The 23286-nt window shown below is 36.4% G+C and overlaps 1 protein-coding gene across 1 annotated transcript in view; it reads right to left on the bottom strand.

Moving 5' to 3' along the window:
• Nucleotides 1-15232, bottom strand: part of LOC114358391 (angiotensin-converting enzyme-like protein Ace3) — a 43143-nt gene extending 27911 nt beyond the window's left edge. The window contains exon 1 of the mRNA XM_028312389.1: nucleotides 15150-15232. Within this exon, the coding sequence (XP_028168190.1) occupies nucleotides 15150-15232 (83 nt within the window). The remainder of the gene's footprint in view (nucleotides 1-15149) is intronic.
• Nucleotides 15233-23286: the final 8054 nt, after the last annotated feature.

The raw sequence follows: 23286 nt of genomic DNA, 5'->3' as shown, positions 1-23286 counted from the left end.
ACGAGTATGTGCCCTGCCCATTGCCACTTCAGATTGCTAATCCGTTGGGCTGTTAGTTATCTACTTACTTTTATTCACGAAATATTAATAGCAAAAACAAAATTAATTTTATGTCAAACCGCTTCACGCTTGGCCAGCTTCGTACCACATAAACAAACGTTGCGCGTGCTCAATTAAAACATTTGTATTGGATCTCATTAGTTATTAATTACAGCTTGATTGACCCACGATGCTGGGACGACTGCCCTTGGTGCCCTTTACCTCTCTCTTCATAGAGTGAGTGCATAATAAAAATAATATAGGGTGTCGATAAACTCACTTGGCTAACTTTTTATAATAGAGTATAAAATAAAATTATTGTTGCTTAAGTAAACATTAACTGTACGATAATATTTTTTCTAGTAGAAGGAATATTTTCGTAGTGCAGATCTAGTTTAATTATGCCATAATTATTATGGGACTAATACGGGGATTGCATCCTTTCCAAGTTTTTGACTTTTGAAGTTTAGTAGGTATAGGGATTACTTAGGCACAGCTAAAACTTGTTTATGTACGGACACACTGTGCATCTAGGTGTCCTTTTAATAGGTGCGATTTTGCAGCAAAAAAACATGATGTAGACCTATTGGCGACTGTACAAAAATTTAGTAGACTTTGGATCACAATGATTTTGAGTTACATTTTTACTAACTTTACACCCTGTATGTTGTTTGACCGACAAGGACAGAGCGCAATCAAAAGTTTTGTAACGACAAACTATAACTACTTATACCTCCGCTTGCGCATTTTGACGTATTTCAGGATGTAGATCTACAATAGGCATTCCATATTCGAATGCAATGTTTCCCACGGCTTAGTATTTTCGTTTAATTAATTGGAATTTGCTTTGTTTAAATGATGACAAATAACATTCCGGTAGCACTGTTTTTGGCAATATACACAAAGTCTTTCGGCTGAAACGAACGAACGAACACAAAGTTATTTAAATTATTGAGGTTTTTAGCTTAAAATATTAGCACTTTAATTTGAATCAAATATTTAGTAGGTACTGAACTTTTTGTATCATAAAAATAACAGAAACATTTAGTCATAGTAGTCAAATACCTGCTTTGTTCTGCTTAAAACTGTCAATCAAGTAAGCTGTATGAGAGTCCATTCAGTAACTCCAGAAAGAAAAGGAAAGGATACATAACGCAAATTTTCATTTTAGGTAATAGACAAATTACTATTTATAAATTGATTTACAAATAAGAAGTCCCGTCATTACATACTATTTGCAAATTATAATCAACATGTATCACAATTTTGTAATTACATATTTCAAACGCGGAAATTGCAATGCAGATTGCATCCAAGCAACGCAATGCAACTGATGTACTGATTCGCGCTCATTTGGACATATACCTACCTAGCACGTGATTAAATCATAAAAATAATGTACTTAGGCTGGGTTGCACCATCTTACTTTAACTGTGACAAACGTCAAAAATCTGTCAAACTCCATACAAAAATCACCGGTTATCGTTATAGTTACCGTCAAAATTAGGTGGTGCAACCCACCCTTAATAGTGACAAAATTGACGGAACGAATTTGAAACCACAAAAAGGCCATTTGTGGTTCTAAATGTAATGATGTGGTTTGAATTAGACAAAGTAATGTCAAATCTTGGATAAGTAGTAGGGATTTTCAATGGCACTGATAAAATTGATACCTGAACTTGTTAATTATAAATATCCTTGGACATTTTACATTGCGTCATCTTAGTCCCAAAGTAAGCTAAGTTTTTATTATGGTACTACGAGTAGAGACAAAATATAAGACGATTTTGGTCATGAGGAAACAAAATTATAGGGATTCTATTTTGTATTGCTCAATACTTGTCAATTTGTCGACTTCAGCAAGTCACTTTTTCGCAAAAAGAAATACATAATTTCGTTGTCAGATAAAATTGCAAACTCCCAAAACATCTGGACGTAAGCATAATAATCCTTAAAAAGCTTCAGTAGTAATAACGTGAGCGTTTTTGACCATAACGTGACCATCTGTAACAGCGTACGCGTTTTACATAATTTCGCCGGTTAGTCACATGTGCGAGGCCGATTTACAGTCAACGATATTTTGCAAAATCCGTAAGACTTTTTTTGGAAGGAAAATTGAATAATCACAATAACTTATAATAATATTTGGCCAAAAAATAAATAACTAACAGTATACATGTGTTTGTTTTTGGCCGACCGATATATATATTTAGATCACAGGTCAAATAGGTATTTGACCATTTGACCATTGACAATTTTTTTTTATGCTAGACAATTTTAACCCATGTCAGGATTTATGAGGCACCACAGACATCAATCAATCCTGTAATGCGTAAACTGGGAGGAACTACGAAAAACATTTTTTTATTGTTTTATTACTACCACCTGAGAATCAAACCCTTGGCCTCTATCGGTAGAGAATAATAAACTACGGGCTACCAATATAAAATCGTAGACGTATCGATTCGTGTAAAACCCCCAAGATTCCCGCGTAATGCGACGCGCATTTATTTCTTCATATGAATTTAGTAATGATATAAATTAAAAGCTATGCCACGAAATAGTCTCTCGGTGAAGGTCGGCGAAATTGGTGGCCCAGATTTCATCAGATGTAGCCTCCGAATGCTGACGGATCCGTTACAAAACGGTCTTCGCGTTAAGGTGGCGGGACATCAAACAGGTTGCGATTAAAGGAATGTTTACACCTTGCGTACGTGTCATGTAAGCTATAAATTACTGTATTGGATTGAAAAAGAGGCTGACAAAGATGACTGAGTTTCTTTCGCAGCATCAGCCCATATTATGTTGTCCCGACGTGGTGGTAGGGCATTGTATTTGGGAAGTGTGTAAGTTCCCTGGAAAGAGCCTTTGTACTGAATAAACTATTTAATTTCATTGCGATAAAGAGTGATTGCTCACTGAGTATCAATGACATGGTATAATTATGTAGTAAGTGGTCTGAAAGTTAAATGGTATTTTTTTTTTACAATATTTTATTAGTTTGATACAGATTTATACACTAACTTTTAACTAGTGTTCATGCTTTTTAATGCTGTGTATCACTGAAATGGTGTAAATGTTGTAAGTGAGCTAAAGTTATTTTTTTTAAAAGCCTTACAAAGATTTTTATAATAACAATTTGAATAATAAAATGTATTTATCAAGTAACATCAATAAGTATTACAATTAGAGCAATATGTACTAATTAAACGTAAGTTATTGCAAATTAAATAATGTACAAATAAATAATTAATTAACGAAATAATATAAATAGTAATTTATACTATCGCATCTATTGGATAACGAATAATAATAACCCAGATATTAAATGTAACATATGTTATTGCATAATTTTACCAATGTAAACTGATTCAGGCGTTTTTTTAGAGACTGATCCGAACATAAAATGCTCAATACAATTTTTCCATACAAATTTTTGCATTGTGTAGAACCGAACCTGTGGCCTCGATGCAGTACCCATCCGAGTTCTCAACCACTAAGCCCAATCTGCTGTCTTACTTATAAAATTTCTTATTACGAATTATTTCCTATCTTTTTGCTAATTTAAATAATTATGTTGCTGTTATATAATTTTTATGAAGCAAGTTCTGGTAAGCCAGGTCTTGGTTCTGCTCAGAATATAAAGTGTCACTTGTTCTAAGATGAATCGCATTTTGATGGCATAATCGGTTTTCCTGCAATAAGTTTATTTATGTCTTATTATGAAAGAGCGCGCAGTATTCTTGCGCAATACTATATCTTATAGTTTCAGGATATAAACATAATAATTTATTTGGGCATCCAAACTCAAATCAGTAAGTTGAAAGGTACTCTTAAGAATAGCTGTATTTATTTGTAAAACATAGTGGCAGAATATAAGTGGTACATAATATTTAGTAGAGCTTATGTTTACCCTATGAGTTTCATGAAAAGTTAAATGGCAGTGAATGCCTTATGGCATTAAGTTCGCCTTATGTACCAATGTTCTATCAGGCTCTACACGTCCGAAACTGCAATCGATAATAAAACGAGCATCGACCTATTATTTAATAATATCGATTCACAATTAGGTCGAAATTGCATCTGTTAAATGGCAACGAACTGTGCGCATGTGCATATCATATGCCAAGGACCGGGTGACACGCCCGCTTAATGCCACCGCGAGGCAAAAGCAAATATGGGCGCTGATTCTGCTTATACATACAAAAAATCTCATTTAATCACTGTTAGTTTCCTGAATTTTCAAAAAGAAATTCAGTTTTTATGGTCATTATTCAATATGCGACAAAAGCTGAGCGGTGCAAAACTTTAAATAAAAAGTAAACATAGAACCAACAAGTAGGTTCCATACAGACTGGCTGACTGGAGATCCGAGGAACGCTGGTTCGGATCCCGACTCCGCTGGACTATTGTGGTGAACCCACTCATTAACGGAACTTATACAAATTGTTATTATTCTTAAATTACTAAAACTCAGGAGTGACGAAAAGGAAAAAAATATATCTTACTTTAAGAATTTAAGATACTTAAAGCTTAATGAGAATTGCCGCCATCGGGCCTTCGTGACAGATCAGATACCAAAAATGACGGTAAAATTCATATTTACTGTTGAAACGATTTAATCGTGCTGACAAGCAAGTATAAGGAATTGGGTCAGGCTTCCATTTTAAAATCTTATTTAAGAACCATAATACAAAAGTTTCCCTAAAGATAGATGTAAAGTTGAACGTCATGTTTGAGCATTGATGGGAATGAAACAAAAATAAGATGTCCCTAATTAAGAAAATCTTTGAATATACCTATGAAGCAGCCGGGTTCTCAGGCAAAAGCTAAATAGTCCAGTAAAATTGTCGTCTGAAAGGGATAACATAATAAGTTACTCAAACTACTAATATTTTTTCAGAGAATCAGTAAAGGTTATCAAGTTCAAATGTGTGGGATCAACGTACTTTTGCGAGAAGGAAATGATGGTCATAATGTGTGATAAAAAAGTGCATTTGTCATCACTTCATGTTTGCATATTCTGTATCATATCCTGCATTAGTTACGCTGACAAATCTGTCAAACTCCATACAAAAAACACCGGTTATTGTCAAAATAAGATGGTGCTAATCAGCCTTATGCCCGTTTTCACCATCAATACCTAATTTTTAAGTGACCCCTATGGTAACATATAACAGGAATTTTGTTTTCTTAGGGGTCACTTATAAAATAGGTATTGATGGTGAAAACGGGTCATTGAAATTAGTTCTTGTCCTTTAGAATTCTGGTGTGTTTACATTATGGTCTGATACTAATGACTCTACCAACTGTATTTACATAAAATACCTACTTTGCCTTATTTCTAACATAACATTATTCTTGATTATTCTGTACAACTTTAAAACTCATCTACGTTTGAAATTGACTGTTCTACTAATCAATATAAAGAGTATTACAGTATCTACTTCCATTTTTAGTTCAGTGACCTTTTCACTGACATTTTCACAAATTAAAAACAAAAAGTCTGACGCCCGTATTCACAAACTATGCTTGCTTGAGTGACGCAAATCGAATGCACAGCGTTGAATAGAGCTCTGTGATTGGTTCATGTGTCTGTGAGACCTCATAGTAATATTTGTGAATACGGGCGTTAGGCTGGGTTGCACCATCTTACTTTAACTTTAACAAACGTCAAAAATATGCCAAACTCCATACAAAAAACACCGGTTATGGTCAAAGTTACGGTCAAAGTTAGGTGGTGTAACTCAGCTTTTAAATTCACGGTCACTGAAACAACCAAACATTGACGTAGGTCAAACGACCTTTCTTCGCGATAAAATAATTTGTCTACCGTATCGACACAGATAATCTCGGCTTGAATGAGGTTTTAATTGCCACTACGTATTATCGGTATTGCGAGTGGCAGTGTGTCATACGCTACACGGATGTAGTAAGAGACAATTGGGAGTGGACGCGGCATAATACATAATTTAGTTGAATACTTCTTACTCACACACCAGTACAGCCAGAGTCAAATTGAAAGAAAGAAAGAAAGAAAAAATATTTATTTGGTATCAAAGATATTACAATACAGATCAACAAAAGAGCAAAATAAGAATTATTTGTACCAAATTGGTCTCTGCTCAGTATGAGGCCATATTAGTAACACATTTATAATAAGGTTACCCAAAGTGGGTAAAAAGTTCACAATATGTTGTGAACTTTTTACCCACTTTGGGTGTCACGAACTATTAGACCCAGCTTGTAATATTATGCTTTTATGAATGAGGCAACTTATAGAGCAATGAGCGAAAAATTGCTCACAATGCGTTGTGGTCACTGTAAAGGTCATAGTATTAACTTACTGCACGTAAAGGGATCAACGCCATATCGCCTTTCGTAAGTTGTCATCGCCTTTTACGCGCTGTCAACCGTGCGAATAAGTGTGCATTGCAGTATGGAGTTCATGCAAAGAGTCTTAGATTAATAAAACCTAGATGGATAGTCTTCATACAAACGCTTCGTCAAGAGTGAGGTAAAAATCTTATGTCATTAGTGTCAATTTTGTCGGGGAGTGTAGACAGTAAAGGCGATTTTCCCGAAAGTAGGGAAATTTTTAATACGTTTTTAATTATTTTATAATTAACAAAAACAAAACGCATCATGTACTTACTTATTTATTGAATTCCAATAAGATAAATCGACTTAAAAGTCTCGATTTCATAAAAAAGGAAGTGTATTTGTACGTGAACAATTGGGAAATAAATTTTCTTGTTACTGGTATCATTCCCGTATTTAATTTTTGAAAGCCAAATTCAAGCAAAATACGCGTCGAATTGTATTACTTACTTATGAAATATAACACTGGTCAATTTCTTTCGTTTTTCTGATGTATTTTAGACACCCTTTCACAGCACAAACCGTTTTAATTAATTAAAATTCGTCGGACGTGTTTACCAATTTTTCACTTTGACAGTTCATGTGACGTTTACGGGTGAGCCGTGCCAGCTCCCTAAAAACTGCCTCACCTTTCGTGCACTGACTATCTATCTAGGCTTTATTAATCTAAGCAAAGAGTACTGACCGCCTCGAGTTGATACGGTTACGATCCCTTTCCGGGTTGATAAGTGTACTACGTCTTAAAAACTTCCATTTTCAAATTCCTGTTGTGGCTGCTTACAAAAACATCCCCGACGAGTTGTAGCAATAAAGAAAATCCATGACGTGTTCTGATTACTAGTAGAGCACAAAGGGTTGAATTGTGTGCTAGTTAAATTTAGTCTTTTTACTGTATAATATAATAATGCCATATCCATTCTCCTTCTTGGCTCGCCGGCTACCGGAACCCACAGCCGGAGCTGGCCGAAGGGCGCCGCCGCCTCTCTCTCTGTCAACTGTGCACGTTGCATTTTTATTACACGAAATGGTTTTATATCCCTTACTGATAAACATCTACCTGTTATAATAATTTACTGTTTAACCTCAAAACAGTTAACTAGCTCTACGACGAATAGATCACAGACGCAGAGAGATATTGGTTCTCAAAAGCGATTTAATTAGGACCAAAAATGTAGAGTACGATGTGGGTGCAAAACGATCACGTTCTTGAATCTACAGCAAAAGTTTTTTCCCTATTTATTAAGTTGAGATGACGATAATAAATTACTGACGTCTTTAGTCCTGTCTCTACTTTTGATATTGTAGCTTTGGTTTTCTTTAAATTATTAATTAAAACTAGTTGAATTTCGGCTCAAACTACAAACAGCAAGCAGTATTGTTTAGAATTGGGATATACTGTTGTTTTAAAACTACCAAAAAATTCAGCTTTAATTTCATTTGCTAACTAATCAACCTTCCCCTATGTAGCCATTTCTCACACATCTCAATCAAGTGCATGCCTTAAAGCCACTTGGCCACACTTGGCACTTGTCAAGATCGTGTCATGGTTGCGACACTTGCGCCAGCGTCGGAACCCGGCCAGTTCCCCAGGAAGCCGGCGCTTAGCGCGCCTGCTGGTTGCGAAATGAGTGACATTGCCTCATTGAGACTTGGCAAAGTACTGCCAGGGTAAGGCCGGTCGGTTTAGGCTATGTAGGACCTTTGCTTGGCCGGTTATGGCCTTTTAACTTAAGATTAAGAGTTAATTAACAAGTACATGCGGAGCAAGATGCTTCTTTGCTTAAGAGGGTACGTCAAGACCTGACACCAAGATGGTTAGTCATATTATAGTGACACAAAAGAAACAGGAGCCAAAGAGTGAGTTCTGCTCAGGAAATAAAAAACAAGTTCAGAAATTTAAAAAGAAAGAGATTTAATTAAACAATGAACTTTGCTAGATGCCTTGGTCACTTGTTGAAATATGAGACCTACGTGTAGTTTGGCACGTAGCTCTTGGTACTTCAGGATTACTACAGTTTTGTAGCATTTATAAAACCGTTAGGTCTGATTGTTCGCATAATAGTTGCCAGCCGTAATTTTGGGTTCGATCACACTGATAAATGAAAATGTGAGATGTGAGGAGTACCCCCCACCTAAGACAGAGTTACATTTATTCAATCCATTCTATTATAACATTAACGTGAGTCTGCCCTCATCCTTGTCACCTTCCTGCATCTAATTGCACGAAATGCCACCTCCTTTCAACATTCCGTACATCGCGATCGGCGCAGGCGCAGCGGAAATATAGTATTTTAGACTGCAATTATGATTGGGCTGGGAACGACGCTTGGGAATGTTTTCGCTTGATATTGGTCTTATGGAGCTAGTAATACGGACGAAAATTCTGAATAAATATCGGCGAAAATATGGACTAGTTTTAAGATTGACACATTCAGCCGACGTGAGTCAGGCACGACATGAAAGCGTCGTTCTTGTCCATACCAATTGCCTGAATAAATTCACAAGTGTGTGTTCGTGTGCAGTCGAGTTGACAGCTATAAAATATCATTCTTCTTCTTCTTGAGTGGGTAAAAAGTAAGGGGAAACTACGCAACATCTTTTCGTCCAAAATACCTCAGTGCCTGAAGACGAAAGTGTACAACCAATGTGTTTACCAGTGATAACTTATGGCTCGGAAACGTGGCCTCTCACTATAGGCCTTATACAGAAGCTCAAAGTTGCACAGCATGCTATGGAGAGGGCTATGCTTGGTGTTTCTTTGCGAGATCGAATCAGAAATCCGTAAACGAACTTAAGTCCCTGACATAGCCCGACGGATTAGCAAGCTGAATTGGCAATGGGCAGGGCACATAGTACGCAGAACTGATGGCAGATGGGGCAGCAAGGTTCTGGAATGGAGACCGCGTACCGGAAAACGCAGCGTGAGACGTCCACCTACAAGGTGGACCGACGACATCGTAAAGGTAGCAGGGAAGCGCTGGACGCAGGCCGCTACCAATCGATCAACGTGGAAAGCATTGTGGGAGGCCTATGTTCAGCAGTGGACGTGGCTGAAATGATGAAGAAGTAAGATAACCCTGATGTTGAACTTTATGATACCGAGACCGACTTAACTTCATCGAACTTGATAGACGCTCTAAGTCGCAGAGTCATTTATTTTTCCATTCAAGTCTTCAATGTCCTGTAAGCTAGGGCTACCAGATAACAGGGTTTCTGACCAAAGGGGTCACAGTGCAGCCAACTCTGCGTGGCATATGACGGAACCTCTTCTTCTTCCAAGGAGTGGAGCTCGCTTCTCACTGATAGAGCTAATGTTTAGCAACCTGAATGCTTGGGCTTAGAAAAATATGAACTTTTCCAGGGGTTAAATATTTTCCTGATTTATTAATAACTCATATTGTGATTAACTGTACTACTCGAAGGACGCGCGGCCGGATGCTATCGCAAACCAGACTTTGGGCGCCATTCACAAACTCACTGGATTTGACTCTGACGTTGAGGACATGCAACAGTGTTTGCAACATTACACATTATTCATTAAATGAAACGCGATGTGTGTTTACTGCTAACGTGACGTGGCTTTGCCGTAAATATAATAAAGACCATAGGTGGAATTGTGTAAAGCAATAGTAATCATTTGACAGTTCATAATGTACGATAAAGTCAGTTAAACAAAGCGTTTGATAGAATAGGTAATCGTACGTTATGAGCTGTCAAATGATAACGATTACTTTACACAATTCCACCTCTGGTCTGGTCTAGTGTTGTCACCAGGCTGCTGAGTTCTTATTTCGAACCCAGTCTACTGGGATATCGTGGCAAACCCACTCCTAACACAAGCGTCTAAATTATTAGCTTATCTGAAGGGGTTAAAGGACGGAAAGCTTAGTAATTTTTGCACGAAATCTTACTCGTAGGAATACTTTATCTAAATAAATGAATACAATAATCTTGTAGGTAACTATTTCCAGTATCTAACGGAATGTTAATTTCCTTTAATCAGTTTTTTGCTACAAATTCTTTTCGATTCAAATAAACGGCCTCGAGGTGACTAAGCGGCGTAGGCGCAGCGGGCATGTAAAGCGGTGCCGGTTCTCTTCCTGGCTTGGGTTATGCTTTTGGTTATATCAACCTGCTATGATTTATTGATGAACGACTGAGACGATGAAAAGGACTATATATTCCATAGCTGAAAATACATAATATGTACATTAAAAAAAGTATGTTTTTGCGTCACAATTATCGATTGGAGAGTCCCTGTTTTAATCTGGGTTGGCCGCCGATTTATTCTATTAACCTTTTTCTATAAGCTTATCTTTTCTAGTGGGGCTAATATGAATAACATTTACGGGTATGTACCATTATTTGAGAGATCTTTACAAAAATATGGCACATGTGAAATAATTGAGCCAGAATTTGACTTTTAGTATGTAGTATTTTCAAAGTTACGAAATTCCTAAAAATAAGCGCTTAGTAACCTATAAATTTAGTAATTACACAGTTCTAGGAAAGAACGGAAGCTCGCGGCCGATCGATCAAAAGGTTCACATGGTCGTTAATGGAGCTATAATTTTTGCCGCAGTACAAGTTAATTGATGTAGGATATACAGGGTGATAACTTGTTACAATAAATTGACTTTTTTACTTTTGTATTTCATTAATCTAAACTATACGAGAGTCGTCCTCTTTCAGAGATAAAAAAACATCACAAACATAACGAAATCATATAAATAAGATATCTAGGATCAATATTCAATATTATGAAGATAGATATCGCAAAATTGGACAGTTATTATAAGTTTTTTTTTTATTTGCACAGAAACATGCATTGGCAGTAAAATGATTCTTCTACCTATTGCAAAAGTTGAAATAAAACCGACTCCAAAAAACATACACTAAAAAGTAGAAAAATAATTACTTATCTTATTTATTAGGACGAATTAATATTTATGTATACCATGATTGATACTTCTGGAGTCGGTGCCAAGATTATGAAACGTGTGAAGTTTGCCTGCACCGACTCCAAAAGTATCAATCATGGTATACATAAATATTAATTCGTCCTAATAAATAAGATTAGTAATTATTTTTCTACTTTTTAGTGTATGTTTTTTGGAGTCGGTTTTATTTTTTTTTATAAAAATTAACTTATTTCTTCCTTTTTAGTTACTTACTATTTATTACCTTGATGTTACCACTGAATGTAGGCAGTACATTGAGACTATATTCTTCATGTCAAGTGTAAAATAAAAATCCCTACAAAATACAGGTTACCATATCGGCAACCTAAAAAGACCTTAAACCGTCAGCCCACCTTAAAAACATGAAAGAATACAACTGTTGGTCTATTTCTACCTATAATATTTAAAGAATTATCCTTCAACTCCTAAGCGTTAAGGAGTTGTACGTATCAAGACCAGTTCATCATGATGAGATGATGACTATCTGATGCAAACACTTGAATAACTTTAGAAACTATACTTATCTATAAAATTAAAAGAATCATCCTCCAACTTCTAAGCATTAAGGAGTTTTACCTTCTATCATCAGCTCATCAATATGAGATGATGATTTCCAGAAGCAAATATTTGAATAACTTAAGAAAACGTTTGAAAAACGATATACGTGCCTATAAAATTTGAGGGTTGCCCTCGATTTCCCTAGGATCCCATCATCAGATCCTGACTTGGTGACAATGGGACCACCTCGGAAGTGTACCCTATCGAACAAAAAAAGAATTTTGAAAATCGGTCCACAATTGACGGAGTAATCGGTGAACGTTCATAGAAAAAAAAAACATACATACAGTCGAACATATAACCTCCTCCTTTTTTGAGTCGGTTAAAAATTTACTTATAGTTATAATATTAGCGGTTCAAAAGTCATCATCCTGTGTAATAAATAACATAGATGTAGGATATGATCAAAGTTAACTACTTGTCGCGGTTATAAATCTATGACTAAAGGTAACGGGGTAAGGAGCTCAGTACAGTCAGGAATATACACATTATGTTGGAAATATTATGGTAAAAAAGCTTTTGACCGTTTTTGACCAATTTGACCGTAAATGACGGTCAGTCAAATTCAGCCGCTTTAGTCATTTTCAACACTACTCGCATGAAAAACGCCGAGCTTATTTGGAGCCCTGATTGTTTTAAATAATTTTGCATTTACAATACATTCTATGTTCGTTCATGCATTTCTATGTATGTTTTTAACTATGTACGTACATAGACCTGCCTATATCCATTCTCTGATAGATAGTCGCAATTAGTGTAACAAAACAATTTATTATTAAATTTTTGCTGACCTTGCAAAAAGAATCTAAGACAAATGCCACAAAACCTTAATAACACTAAGTTATACCACCATTAGAACGAAATCTAGATTGGGTATTATTAGGCAACAATAATCCATTAATTAATTCTTCAAGCGACCTTGTGGCGGCCTTGTTAAATCTTTTAGAAGATTTGGTTTGATGATAGGGTAAACCAGAGAGTGATTGCCCACTGGTAGTGATTGCCCGCTTTAAGAATAATATTGTCAGGTGCTGACTTTGAATCACTATAGTTAGATTTGAATTTACTAAGTAGATGGCTCCGAGATCAATGTACAGTAGATTTATAATTTACAATAGGAAACACTAAAAAAAAAACAGTTATGGCGGATTTTGTCAAGACGGGTGAAAATGTTACTCAAACAGGTAAAGACTTTAACAATTTTACTAAGGAATTACTTGCTTAGAGGTTAAATTTTTTTTGCAAGTTATTCAATATTCAACAAATGGTGTATAGTCATGATGAAATTACAAGTGTTTTCTCCATTATCAATGAAAATAACTGATAAAATTTGATTTCTAACGGTCATTTTAACGGTGGGTAATCACTGCACGTAAATCTGTATATTTTCAGTTATTGCCCACCATCATTTCAGTTATTGCCATATGTTAATGTATAGTTATTGCCCAGGGCAATTATTATTAGAGTGTTGCCACAATGCAGTAGCAGTGTTTAAGTTGCTCATTGCTAGACTTGTTTTGCAATTTACAGGCATAAATATTGAAATGGCTTTTAATGTTTCATTTTCAGTATGCCAAAGACTCCAAAAGTTCAATATAGCATAGAAAATTTGCAAAAAGCGATCGAAGCTGTACAAGATGTATCCAACAATTTATCTACAAGATAAATTGCTGAAAAGTATGGTTTGGCTTCAAAAAGTTGATAAAAATTGAAACGCAAATACAAAAAATGAAAAACCTACGTTAAATCTACTAGTGAAAATGTTAATTGTAAGGAAATAGATACAACTTTAGGGAAGAATAACCAACAGCTAATTGAACATTCTGAGCAACCACTTGAACTGATATCAAAGAAGATAAAAAAAATACATATAAAACTTACAAATAAAATTCATCATCGTCATCTATGTTTTGAAGTAGATGATTCTGTCTCTACCGATTCTGACTCCTCAACATTCAGCTCAAGAAATATTTGATAATATAGTTAATAAGGCCAAACGCAATTTATTTTTAAATTTTGAAGACTGTACTACTAGAATTTAAGTTTAATGTTTTGTTTTGTTTATTTAAAGCCTATTTTGTCATTTTAAAATTGATTATTTTGTTTTAAGATACTGGGCAATAACTGTGCTTTGATGTGGGCAATTAGTGTAAGTAATGGGCAATGACTGTACTTTTTGGAGGATTTTAAATTTATTTCAATATTTTGTAAGTTACGTAAGTTTTAACTAAAAACTGTTAATATTCTGTTTAAAATTTTATTGAGTTATAAGAAAAAAGCCATAAATGGTTCATAATTAAAATACTTTCTTTAATTTTTCATCTCATTGGTTTTGAAATCTTTAAGTGGGCAATAGCTATACGGTTTACCCTATATGGATAACGGACATGGCGATGATTATATCGATTGTTGTGTAGGACAGTTGGGAAATTAATCGATCCAGTCCAAGGATGTGTGAAGAATTTGATACGATGTGTTAGATAAGATAAGATTCATTTGATTGCATAAATTATGGCAATCTCATGATCCGTCTTAACGTTTTCGGAGGTAATGGTTGGACATAAAATCTAGTTTATTTCAACGAACTTTAGCTGTTAAACTAAAAATAAATAGAAATTGTAGATTTTAGGATCACAAGGCGTGATGTCATACGAGTCGCCAGACTATCAATGTTTTCTTTAAATAAGGGTTGAGACTATGGAACCCTAAAAATGGCCCATGTTTTGATAAACACAGATTTTTAGGGGTTTGATGAAAGAAAAGTCAAATTGAAACGAACTCGTTGTTATTGACAGATTTCCATTGAATTGTTAGATACAACCTCTAAGTATTTACAAGTAGATAGTGATGATGATGATGATGATGATCCATCCGACCGATTTCGGCCATGGCGACCACTCCGACTCCTAGCTGTCTTGGCGGCGCTGGTGTGCCCGAAGATGGCTTACGTAGCCTATTTTCGCGGTAAAATCCCTCGCGCATTGAGGGCATCTGAGCACGCCGCCAACATAGTTATAGTGAATGGCGGCAGATGGACGGGCCTTCAAGTCATCGCGCTTCGCGTCGAGTTTAGTCGTACGCTGCACCTCGAACTCGTGGACTTGCCTCTTCACAATCTCCCGCCATTCTGGACGCTGTGCTGCCAAACCTTCCCACTGAGAGGGCTCAATGTTGCATCTTTTCATGTGCCGCTTCTGTACATCTTTGTACCTGAGGAGTTGACCGCCATGTTTCCGCTTACCCTCCTCAAGTTCAGAGTAGAAGATGCGCTTCGCCACTCTCTCCTCCGTCATACGTGATACGTGACCACACCATCGAAGTTGGCGACGCATTATATAGGCCTCAATGCCACCCACATGGGCTCGTCGTAGCACCTCGGTATTGCAACAAGTAGATAGTACAAAACAAGGAAACAATCTTTAATTGGTGTTAAGAAGACCTCATAGTTAATGCTCACCTGCTTCCACTAAACATAAGTTATAGCCATCAAGATGCCGCATCTAATCTTAATTTTATGCATTAATGAGTACCAAAGTACATAATAAATAATAAGTACATCAAAGGCGACCGCTTTAAGCAGTAATGAACTGTTAGAACATTGTTTTGAAATGTATACTTTCTTACCATTGTTTATGGTCTAGTCTTCAATAACTACTAAACCATTGAAAAAATATGATTTTTCATGAAAATATGCTGAAATTTCAGCGCCTTTTGAAGACCTATGTGTCTTGTTTTAGAACCGCTGATAAAACTGAGAAATTATGTCTTTACAGGGAGAATATATCCTATATCTGACAGCTATAAGTTGTTTAGCTATGTAAGTAGTTGAGAAAACCCGAAACTATGTCTAAACACATAACCAGTACCTACTGTTATACACACTTAGTTCAAAAGGTCGCACTGATTTTCCTTAATGGATTTAAAATTACCACGAAGATATGTTTCGACACACATAATTTTCACTGTTGCTTTAATACATTCCTATGGCCATAAGTATTGAAATAGGCATATTGACAAGGATGATAATTAATTCCAATATTACACATGCCTGTCCTTGATACGAATTTTTGAGTAAACATCATTTTTAGGCTTGAAGTATTTATGAGCGGTATATTTGATTACGATACATTATTCCAATCACTTAATAGTGTTGAAATTTTTAATCCACTTAATAAAACTAACCCTTACAACATTTGGACATAATATAAAAAGATGTGGTATTCTCGCTTAAGTAAACGCTGAACAATAGGCTTATAACAGCTAGCGGTAATGCAGAGCGCAGTGCGACGAAGAAAAACGGACAAAAAAATTTTTTTAATCTCACGCATGCATAGAATTTACTCCAAATTAATTATAATAATTGAAAGTAATTTTAGGATAGATCCAGTTTATTTTATAACCTATTATTGGTATCGTTTGATAGAGCTCACATAGAGCTCACGAAGCACTTTCAGGATCATTAACTAGTTTTTCGATATCTTGTATAGTTTAGAAATAATCGAGTGAGATCACTTATCGTTTCCACCCTGTATGTACAGTTATTGGCGAGACGGTTTTCGATGGCCTGATGATCAATAGGATGATCAATCAATTCTAGTCCGACCCTAAGGCCTACTGCATCATACTCTAGTATTGTTACCGTGTCTAGTATCAACCTCTGTATGAATAATGAATACAATTTTAACAGTGTCAAATAATAAGGAACTTCTTCACGACCATGTCGACCATGACTTAGCAATTTGTTAATTAAGTGTGATTACTAAAGATGTTTTAATTTTAAAATTTCATAAATCTTTGACCCGAGTGTCGCGTTTCAAGCAGAGAATTTTAATTTGAAAATGACCCAATCTTAGTTTGTTACAAATCCAGAAATTACAGTGTTTTTTTCGGTTTCCTGACATAGATTTATTAAAAAACTAGCGGCCGCCCGCGACTTCGTTCGCGTGGACCTCGTTTTACCCCCGTTAGATATCATGTTGATAGATGGCGTTTCACGGCTTCCCCCGAATGAATATGTACGAACGTCAAAACAGTAGTTTGTCCAGCGCTGTAGATTTTAACAAATGATGATAGATTGCGCTTATTAGATACGTCTTATTTATTTAATGAAATTTATTTGTCACATATCGTCATAAGTTATAGCCTATATGTTAATCTGGGTTATAAACAATATTACTGTAAAGTTTCAACAAAATCCGTTCAGTAGTATTTGCGTGAAAGAGTAACAAACATCCAGACATCATGACATCCAGACATCCAAACTTTCGCCTTTATAATATTAGTACGATAGGATGTTTCGCTTTTGAATACGCGCACAAAGGTAGAGCTTTCATTTTTTTCGTTGCACAACTCACAAGTCAATTAATAACAAATCCTTTATTAATTTTACCCAGTAGTCTATTTATCTTTTACACTATTCATCAATTACAGTTCTATGTCTAATTATGTCGATGCCCATGCCTTGCGCAAGAGACCTTGCATTGACAGCTGTCATCGCATATATTTCACAGGCTCTATTTTTAACGCGTTCAGCACCTATTGTCTTATAGTGTATAGGTATTGCTATTTCTGTGCTGAGTAATAAAATTATTAGCATGTTATGGTATGCAATAATAGGTTTAACAAGATTGACATTTTTAATTCTTCCTTACCATCTTATAAAAAACAATTGAGAGAATGTTTGAATATATAACTTGCTTTTAATTTTGACCTACATAATTATTGTGTTTTTAATTTATATAATTTTATTAATATTTAACTTTTTGACATTTTATAATTTTTATTAAATTTAACTGTTTGACATTTTATAAAATTGACATTGTATTTATTTGACATTTAGAAATTAATGTATAATTTATTACTATTCAATTAATTTTTAGTCTGCAATCTGTATTAATTTTAACTGTGGAAACTTTGCTGATTTCTGTCCTATTTTTTGTGTGATTATTTGTCTGTATATGAAAATTGTTTGTTTCCCTAATATAAATAAATAAATAAAAAGTGGAATGCCGAGTTGTATTTCTAAAACTTGTTCTATTATTTTATACTATTTGGCTGCGACTCGGCGTGACGACAATACAAAACATTTTTCGCGAATCGGTGTTCATACATTCACACAATACATTAGACGCCATGTTGTCATAAACGACATATTATAAAATCGCTGTAATTTAATATTCTTAATCATTAATTTTATGGCAAGTGTCCATCAGGAATCATTGTTCTTACACACAGAATCGTATTATTTCGCTTTCGGGTAGTAATATGTCAAAATTGTTGGTTCTTAGGCGAACAATGTATGGAGAACGAACATTGTCCTTTCATCAAAATCGGTTGCGAGGTTTAAGCGGGAAAGCGTAACAGACAGACAGACAGACAGACAGACAGACAGACAGACAGAGTTACTTTCACATTTATAATATTAGTTGGGAAGTTGGGATAATACTATTTACTGCACTGCTTAACCCAAAAGTTACGGAATTGAGTTCATTTAGTGTATTTTTTTTTTGTTATCTTTTTAGCCCCACATCCTGAATTTAATTCATTCTCCACAAGAACCCTAAAACTAGTCATCGTGCCCATTCAGAAGGACATTTTAAACGAACGTAGGAAACGCGTTCGGTATTCGCGCAGGTCGTTCGACAAATCGCGTTAGACATGACGTCTTTTCACTCATTAGTGAAATACTTAGGCTAAGTTGCACCATCTTATTTTAACTTTGACAAACGTCAAAAATCTGTCAAACTCCATACAAAAAGCACCGGTTATTGTCATTGTTACGGTTAAAATAAGGTGGTGCAACTCAGCCTAAGTCATTACTAAGTATAGTTTAGTGGTGCCTAGCCTAGTGGTATAGGTAACGCACTTCGTAACGTCAGCTACCGGGTTCGAGTCCTGCGAAGGACAAGTATTAAGTATGGACTTTAAAATAAAAAACTAAACTCAGTAAAACTCATTTATTTCTGTAAGTAGGCTTTAAAAAAGCACTTTTACACGTCCCAGTATTAACCCTACCACTGCTTCAGGACAATAAATAGGCCAGTGCTGAGAAGAAGCAGCGCAAGAAACTCAGACACTATTGTCAGCCTCTTTTTCATAATAAATAACAGTAGTATCTAATCTCGAGAAATAGTTCGCCTCTCCATCTAAATTTTACCAGCTGATCAGTCATATCAGCTTTCTTAGATTTGGTCTCATATTTTATTTTATTTGAACACTAGCTTTCCGCCCGTGGCTTCGCCCGCGTGGAATTTTGTCTGTCACAGAAGAACTTTATCGCGCGCGTCCCTGTTTGAAAAACCGGGATAAAAACTATCCTATGTCCTTTTCCGGGACTCAAACTATCTCTATGCTAAATTTCATCAAAATCGGTTCAGTGGTTTAGGCGTGAAAGAGAGACAGATAAACAGACAGACAGAGTTACTTTCGCATTTATAATATTAGTATAGATTAGAATCACACCCGTTGAGTTCGTCGGACAGTTTTTTTTTTTTGGGAGGCAGGTATCTCTCTTTCTCTATTAAAAAAGTAAACTAGATTCAAAGTTACGACTAACGGCTGTCTTAGAACTCATTTCCCTACAAATTGAATTTCACATAAAATATCTTAATACAGTGTTCGTTGAGTAAACAACCTCAGGTTGAGTAATAATGAGCCAGACGCAGGAGTCTCCGCGGCGCCTGCGGTTGCCAGGCAACGGGGCGCCGGCGCCGCCCGCCCTCGGCGCCTGATGTACAGCTGATAGATGTGGCAACGATAATGCTATTTCTAACGGGAACAGAAAAGACATTCTTTTGTAAAGTTACAGCAATCAAAAGTCACTTTAAGTATACAATGAAATTATGTATAAGCACACGGGATCGGTACCGGTCGTAGTGATACTTTGACTTCATAGAACTAGACAAGCCGCGCCAAGAAAAAATACTCTCACGATATATGCAGTCTTTGCAGTGTGATTGCCAATTGAAGGGGTGAGTGGACAAAGGTGTTATCTGACAAAACTGAAGAATCGACTTTTTTGCATGAACATAGGTTTTAACTTTTAAGTGATGAAAAAATCGACTAACGAGCTCAAAACACGCAATTTATTTTGTTACGTGTCAAACCTTAACAAAGGTGTTATCTGACAAGCATTCATACATTATTTTCAGGATTCAAATGTGGTATGAGCAGATTAACATTTTCAAACACTCATAACTCCTTTTGTTAGTTAAGACCTTTGTCCACTCAACCCTTCAATTGGCAATTCAAGCTGAGGCCAAGCTGAATTCAGCTTCATCGTTCCATCAACGAAGACGCGCCCCATCAATTTTTGGTGGAGGGAAGCGGGGGAGTTTGATCCGAGCAATCCGAGCGTCATTATTGTAGTGTGCGTGTGCACTCATGGATAATTTAACGTGTACCGATAGCACTCAAACATTAGCGGAAGAATGGTGGGGCGCGTCTTCTTGGAAAATAAATAAATAAATATATTAGTATTTTTTAAGTCAACGCTTCATCGACATGGAAGCTTTTCTAAGAGCTTTCAAGCGACAATCATTGCCCCATCTAGTGGCTCTACATCTCCGTGCCTCATAATAGTAACATATTCATGCTATCACAGCAGTTTAATGCGCACTGTAAGTGTAACGTCCGTCTGGACACTTAGGATACGTTATAACCGGTTTATAGGACTTTTAGTACTAATTTCATAAATTGAATATGGCTGCGACAATGTTTACACGCACTTGGATGTCTAGATCGTTAAGATTTCATGCAATTACTCGTCTGTAACATTTTCAGGAAGGATTTTCAAAACAGTGTCCCTATATTAGTTTCAATTCCGTTGTTATTCGACGGAATAATAAAAAATCAATGACCTAACTTTAAAATTAACATTATATCAACGGCTTAACCTGTGAATGTTGTCTGCCTAACCTGCTTTTGGCATATTTTCTAAATAGATCTGTAAACTGCCACTTAGGTACAATAAAATATTGAATTGAGATGAGATGAAATCATGTATATGTATATTATATCGGGCGTTGAAAATATAGAGATTAGAGACCTTTCAAATGAGCGCTTACTAGTTCAGCTCACGACCCTTATAAAATATGTACAACTAATTTATATTTTAACACAATATTTTTTGTTCTTGCAATAGGTATTTTATTTCATATAGTTTGGCCGTTACATGGCGTTATAATAACACATCGCTTGCAAAAAAACAAGGATAAGACTTTATTAATGACAACAAAAATTAAAAGTTCACATAATAATTTGCCATCGCAATTCGCAGACGCCACGCTTGGCGAGCGAGGGCAGCGGAAGATCGCAGACTGATAACAGCCTGATAAGAAAGCCACGGGTTCGAAAAGATCGGTTGGAGCACACGTGGGCGATAATGACTGCTATTAAAAGTTGGAGGTTTGAAATAAGTTGGAGCCGGAAAAGCGTTGTTAGTGGCGCCATCTTCAGGCAATTACTACAATCAAATCTACGAGGTTTGCTTTGCTATATTCCATTTTAATATTGTTATGGTCCTCTTAATAATGTCGCGTAAGATAGCGGTAGCCAAGATAAACGTATCTTGGCCATCATGGTGACAAAGGTATCAGAGAGTGACTCTCTGTGTCAAAATGTGCACTTCAAACCACGAAAATCAACACGATTTATTTAGATTTTATCATAATTACAAGCATAGATCCACAACTAGTCATAGTTTGGGAGGGTTCTCAAGATTTACCTTATAATGATTTTCGAAACAACGTCGTTCGCGACTACATCATTTGAGTCAACAAGGTTTCTGAATTATGAGGAAGTGGAAAAAATCGCTACAGCGTTCGTCGCAACAACGGCACTCGAAACTAGTAGGGAACCCGTTTTCCTTACTGCTGTTGGCGTCAAAACGCGTTCATTGAGGACTAGCTTCAATGGGTCTGAATTCTTCGCTTAACAGCGGAGTTTTGTGAATATGAGAGAAGCCAAGGAGAGGTTGCTTTACCTCCTTGAACTAAATAACAGACAAAACATTTACCATGTTTTCGTAACTCCCAGTGGCGTCAAAATGCTTTCATTGAGGACTAGCTTCAATGTGTGTGAATTCTTCGCTTAACTGCGGAGGGTTGACTATAACTTTTGTAAACATAAGAGAAGCCATGGAGAGGTGAGAACACTGGTAGAGCCCTAAAGACAAGGAGACATGTAAAGTGTCCCTAGGGCTACCTTTTTTTTATTATTACGTTCATAAGTGCCACCAGTTGTCAAAATTGAAATAAATATGTATTTTGCTTTTGATGGCTTTTCCTCCTTGAATAGCAGTAACAGACAAAACATTTACCATTTTTTCCTAACTCCAACGCGTTCATTGAGGACTAGCTTATGCTTCTGAATTCTACGCTTGACAGCAGAGGGTTGAACATAAGTTTTGTGAATATAAGAGAAGCCAAGGAGAGGTAGCTTTCCCTCCTTGAATAGTAATAACAGCCAAACCATTTACCATGTTTTCTTAACTCCCGGTGGCGTCAAAACGTTCATTAAGTGGGACTTGGTCTAATGGGTCTAAATTCGCCGTCACCGGCAGACGCAGCCGGCGCGACCTCGCCGCCACGCATCGGGGAACACGCCCCTAGCTGGACTATTCTGGAGTCGATAGACTGAGTCTAAATGGTCGATATTTAGGCTTTTCGAACGTCCCAATGTATTTTGTTACGATGGGTTTGTTCAGATAGAGTACCTATGTCGATAAAGCGGCAATCATAATTTAGCCTTTAAATCACATCAGGTAGTTTTAGTGACATTTGATTGTGCTCAAAGGTGTACTTTAGTTCGTTTATTAAATCAAACCGCGAAGCTGCAACAATGCAATCTACGTATTAGAAAATAATAAGAACCAAAGCTCTAAATTATTTTAGATAATGTTGTGCTCCCTAACCACATATTTTACGGTAGAAAGCGATATGAATACATGTGCATGTGTTATAAAAGCCTGTGATCAATTCAGAGTAGTCTGAGGTGGTTCAGACTATACTCCACCACAAGCCAAGGGTCCAGTGCAGATTGAGTTGTGGAAGGGTACAAAAGTGTAAGAAAGGCAAGTGGCCAAACTTACCGTACCTAGCAGTATGACTGCTACAAGATCACTTTACTTTTTGCCTAAGAGTAGTATGCTCCTATCGAGCGGTGCCCAAATAGTTCTCCCGGCGTTATAATTACACGGCAGCGATAAGGCGGCGCGGGCGCACGCGGCGACCGGAACGGGCATCTTGATCCGCCATGTGAAAGTGAATCACAGAAAGTTCGCGCCGTTTGTTTTAACACTTTGTAGCCTCCGAGGAAGGCGTCGCTATATTTTACTCGGGGGATTCCC

This window comes from Ostrinia furnacalis, unplaced genomic scaffold (genome assembly GCF_004193835.3).
Source record: "Ostrinia furnacalis isolate ACB-3 unplaced genomic scaffold, ASM419383v2 OfSCF0058, whole genome shotgun sequence".
In the NCBI taxonomy this organism is placed as follows: domain Eukaryota; kingdom Metazoa; phylum Arthropoda; class Insecta; order Lepidoptera; family Crambidae; genus Ostrinia; species Ostrinia furnacalis.
Note: the sequence above shows the minus strand (reverse complement) of the source record. Positions and strands in the feature narration are given on the sequence as shown.